The sequence below is a fragment of the Nansenia antarctica genome (assembly GCF_963989245.1).
Source record: "Nansenia antarctica genome assembly, chromosome: 7".
NCBI classification, from domain to species: domain Eukaryota; kingdom Metazoa; phylum Chordata; class Actinopteri; order Argentiniformes; family Microstomatidae; genus Nansenia; species Nansenia antarctica.
The window spans coordinates 46,953,330-46,958,329 of record NC_137677.1 but is presented as its reverse complement, the minus strand read 5'-3'; the positions used below and the strand labels follow the sequence as shown (position 1 = coordinate 46,958,329).

Below are 5,000 nucleotides of genomic sequence, written 5' to 3'. Positions count from 1 at the left end.
TATCATTGACATGATCTCTGTTATCTCTGCTCTACTTAGAGAGGAATACGAGTCAGGAGATGAGTGAAGAGCACTTCGTGTCTATCTACACATGCACAAACACACACAGACACACAGGCACATACACACACACACACACACACACACACACACACACACACACACACACACACACACATCCGCATACAGACACAGTCACACACAGTAAATCTGTATTTACTGCTCATCCCTCTGCTGTCATTTCAAAGCGGCCGGGTCTGGACCCTGTCACCCTTAATAGAACACAGCTGTGATAACACAAAGGACGCTCAGCATACACCTCATTCTGTGTGTGTGTGTGTGTGTGTCTGCGTGCGAGTGTATACTTGTGTGTTTGTGTGCATGTGTGTGTGTCAGTGTGTGTGTGTGTGTATACTTATGTGCATGTGTGTGTGTGTCAGTGTGTGTCAGTGTGTGTGCGTGTGCGTGCGAGCGTCTGTGTGTGTGTGTGTGTGTGTTTCCCATTCCATACCACTGGGAAAGGTAGAATTGTGGGGTGAAGGTCAAAGAGTGTATAAAGCCCCCAGTGAGCTGTGCATTGATAACACATTAGCAGAAGGAGGAGGCTACAAAACACACCCGCAAGGATGCACTGAAGTCTGAGCTCCTGGCCCCTGTAGTAAAAGAGACAGCCACCGCCATCCATCACTGCTCTGTGATCTACTGTAGTCCTGTCTGCCTCTTTAATGACACAGAGGCTCGGCTGCTCTTGCCTGTTCACTCCACTCAAACCCGCGGCACTAAATCACACACCCCCTGGGTCAGCCCTGCTCAGCTCACCTAGCAGCCCAGGAGACAGGCAGGCAGATAGGCCTTCACCTATCACTGAGGCTAGACAACAAGACAGGGGAGACACAGAGACAGAGAGAGAGAGAGAGAGAGAGAGAGAGAGAGAGAGAGAGAGAGAGAGAGAGAGAGAGAGAAAGAGAGAGCGAGAAAGAGAGCACAACGAGAAACAGATGGAGTCGGCACACTTTGTAATCCAGAGGAGGCAGCCGTCACCTTCACACACACTACACCACGACACCACACCTCCGAGTGAACTGAGAATAGAACTGTACCCAGGAAGAGGAGAAGGAGGAGGGAGATGGAGAGGGGAGGGAGGTGGGGGAGGGAGGGAGGGAGGGAGGGAGGGAGGGAGGGAGGGAGGAGGAGGATCTATTGAAGTGTAGCCATCATGCATTCCTTGTTGCGAATGGAGATTGTGAGGTTGGTTGCGCTTCTCTGCAGCATGATTGATTTGTCTCAGAGAATTGAACCGTGCCAGTTTCTCCTCCCTCTTTGGAAGAGGATGTGTGGATGATGTTTATATGAAATAATCGATGGGATCCCATCCTAGTGTAAAGGGCTGTCTGTTAAAACTATGTGTTGTTTTGGAGTGGGTTTGCGAGGAGGGAGACATTGGATACTGGTCGTAAAACAGAAAAACACTGGCTGGAATTTCCTTGTAAAAGTCCAGAGCTGATGGTCAGAGTGCATGTATGAATGGGTGTATACTTTATGTGTGCGTGTGTGTGTGTGTGTGTGAGTGTGTGTGTGTGTGTGTGTGTGTGTGTGTGTGTGTGTTTGCGAGTCCGTGTCTGTCGGTCCTCTGGCATCACTTGCTTGGTTAATAGTCTAAGTCTAAGTATAGGGGTGTGTGTGTGTGTGTGTGTGTGTGCCTACGTGTGTGTGTGCCTACGTGTGTGTGTGTGCGTATGTGTGTGTGTATGTGTGTGTGTGTGTGTGTGTGTGTGTGTGTGTGTGTGTGTGTGTGTGTGCGTATGTATGTGTGTGCGCGTCTCACCTGCTTGGTTAGTGGTGATCGTCACGGCGGCGTACTGCCTTTGCGTGGGTGCTTGTGACGACACTCCGTTCTGAGCCTCGATCTCGAACGTGTAGTTGGTGTGAGCCAGCAGGTCTCCCACGGTGACGGTGGTGTTGCGCAGGCCCGCGGCGTGGGGGAGGAAGCGGACGTTGCTGCGACACGGCTCACACTGCCTCTGGCCCGTCCGGCAGCGTTTACACAGCACGGTGAAGCTGAGGTCCTTCCTGCCTCCCGTGTCCTCGGGCCAGCTCCAGTCCAGGATCACCGACGTCTCGTTGATGACCGAGATCACGTTACGAGGAGCGGAGGGAGGGCCTGGACAGACAAGAGAGGACGGGGCATGGAGAAATAGAATAGGGAGAATAGGGAGAGACTTTCCTCTAAATGTTTCATAGTCATCAGAACAGGATCGTTCATATTCTGGTGAACACTGTGAAAAAGGAATGTCCGTTAGACAGTATTAACCTGCAACTCGTGAGCTTAGAATTATAAGGTTCTATCTCCGTTTAGGGTAGTTCAGAGATATTGAGCGTCAAAGTTTTTACATTCCATTATGTTTTGTGGGATGGAACCTTTGTATTTTATTAATTACTGACAAATTTTTTTTCAACATATTAATAAACACCTAATGGATCAGATTATGTAAAAAACTCAATTTTGACAAAAATTGAGATAGAACCTTATAATTCAAACGTCACAAACTGGTGGAAAGCGAGTGGCAGATATAAGTGGGTATGGCTGCTAGGGAAAAATACCTGTTTTTCTCAGTTTGACTATTGGCAGTCCCTTCTAACTGCAGAAATGACCACAGGGGAAACCCCATGTGAATGTTCGATTAGCTAAAGGAAGAATGTCCCTCTGAACGTCATTAAATCTAAGTGGATGTAGAACTCAGCTAGTGAAGTCAAACTGACAGTTTCTTTTGGGTGAATATTTCCAGATTTCAATATCAGACCTACAGGGTATAATTATGCGGCGAACAAACCAAACTGGCAGTAAAACGCTTTACCAAAGGGAGGCGTGTAGACGGGGAGGGGAGGATTGAGTTTCAGATAATAAAAGCAATGTTTGGATTGTTTGATTTGACAGGAAGAATTAACTCCAAGTCCAGAGCTCGGCAGAGCTCCTGTCTAGAGGGAGGGACATGATCTAATACCTCAGTTATTCTAGTACTGATTATACTATGTGATCTGTGACACATAATTCATTATTTTTTTTAAAGTAATTCTTCGTTCTTCTACAATTGTAACTGCCAATGGCCCCTGGTCATAGCATAGATGACCTTTTCTGATGACTGATGGATAGATGATTAAATTGCTTAGACAAAGTATTTGTTGTAAGTCGCTTTGGATAAAGGTGTCTGCTAAAATGCCAAAAATGCAAATGTAAATATATGTCCTATTCTCTGTGTGTCTGCCTAGATCGTTGAGCATTCTGCCTTTTCTTATTTACCTGTACCAGTTTTACCAGTATAGCTGAAATGTAGAAACGTCTGCAGAAACGATCCCCCAAAACATATTCATTTAGAGACTGGCCTGAAAGATGTATAGATGAACAGATGTGACATGCCGTACGGTCCGGTGAGTGGAGATCACACATGTGTTAATCTACATTCCTCTCAAATCTCCAACATTTAACAGTCCTCTTGATGTTCCTTCGCCAGACTCCAGCTCATTACCTTTGGTGTTCACAGAGTCTATAAATGTTTTAGAGCTTCAACAGCCACATTTCCTTCCATACCTCTGACAGATAAGCGCTAGGTAACTCAATCCCAGTAGCTGAAGGATAATGCACTGTGTCTGGAGCACCACTGATGGTTAGAATGGGGAACAGGAATGTCTCAGACTCGTCCAGACGGCTTGTTCACATCGGTGTAGTTAATACACCAGACTACAATGATAGCTATTAGGCTAGACTACCTATTATACAGTGATCTCAAAAAAGTGTGTTTTCCGCTAAATATTCTAGCTGAGACATGGCGTTTTAAGGTTACCTCAGATTAGGATCAATCAGTTGTGCATCTGTTCAAATACTCCTGACATTCTACAGTGACTACATGTCGTACAAACTCAACATGACCTTGGTGTGAACTTCGAAAATTGTTTGCTGCGAAATTACCATCGTTATCAGCAAGCGCATTCTCTAATCTAGGAGCTGTTCTCTGATCAGTTATCTGTCCTTGTCAGGAATGAATATGCATACATGATAAGATGTTGTTCCGATAAGGACTATAGCCAGAGCTGTGACTGAGAGCGGTGTTTCTAACGGAGTCTCGACTAAACATTAAACAGCTCAGCAAATCAATTAGGAGAGGGTATATATTGTATATACTGTATATATATATATATATATATATATATATATATATATATATATATATATATATATATCCATATATATATACCCTGACCCTGATACCCTGATAGCTTTTAAATACAAGAACACCCATGTCTAATGTCTGTCTTTCTATTTGAAAAGAAATCTGCTGAATAGCAGATATGGTCAATAAGCAGTGAATCAACTGTACTCTTCAGACCAAAAATTTGTGATATAGATTATGACATTTATAAAAGAGACAGGCTGCTGTTTGTCCTGTGGGACACACCCTATTAAATTCACTCCAGAATCCAACATGACTCCTGGTTGGTTTAATATGTGGGGATTCATCAGGGATTGCAGGGCACTGATTTATGGCTAATGTGTTTTGGAATGCTGGCATCTGCAAGCCATCTGCATCAGGCTATAGAAGAGAGAGAGAGAGAGAGAGAGAGAGAGAGAGAGAGAGAGAGAGAGAGAGAGAGAGAGAGAGAGAGAGAGAGAGAGAGAGAGAGAGAGAGTCCTACAGAGTACTGAATCTATCCGTCTTTTCTAAGTTTTTCTTTCGCTGTTTCTTTTCGCTGTGTGTGGCATATACAGGACACGTGCAGGCCACACACACACACACATACAAACACACACACTTACGTGTGCAGGCCATAGACGCAGGGTCGCCCTCGGCACGGAAGTAGTTTTTCTCACACCCGCAGTGTAGCGCCCCCTCATGGTGGCTGAAGCTGTGCGGAGGGCATTTGGCACACTGGACGTTCCCCAAAGAAGACTTGTAGAAACCTGGCCTGCACGCTGGAGAGAGAGAGAGAGAGAGAGAGAGAGAGAG

General features: G+C 45.4%; 1 protein-coding gene across 1 annotated transcript in view; it reads right to left on the bottom strand.

Annotated features, from left to right (window-relative positions):
* The window catches only part of epha3 (eph receptor A3), a gene marked incomplete at both ends in the record, with an annotated part of 80,144 nt that overhangs the window by 33,245 nt on the left and 41,899 nt on the right, over positions 1 to 5,000 (bottom strand). The window contains 2 exons of the mRNA XM_080536822.1: positions 1,826 to 2,161; positions 4,811 to 4,966. Of these exons, the coding sequence (XP_080392948.1) occupies positions 1,826 to 2,161; positions 4,811 to 4,966 (492 nt within the window). The remainder of the gene's footprint in view (positions 1 to 1,825; positions 2,162 to 4,810; positions 4,967 to 5,000) is intronic.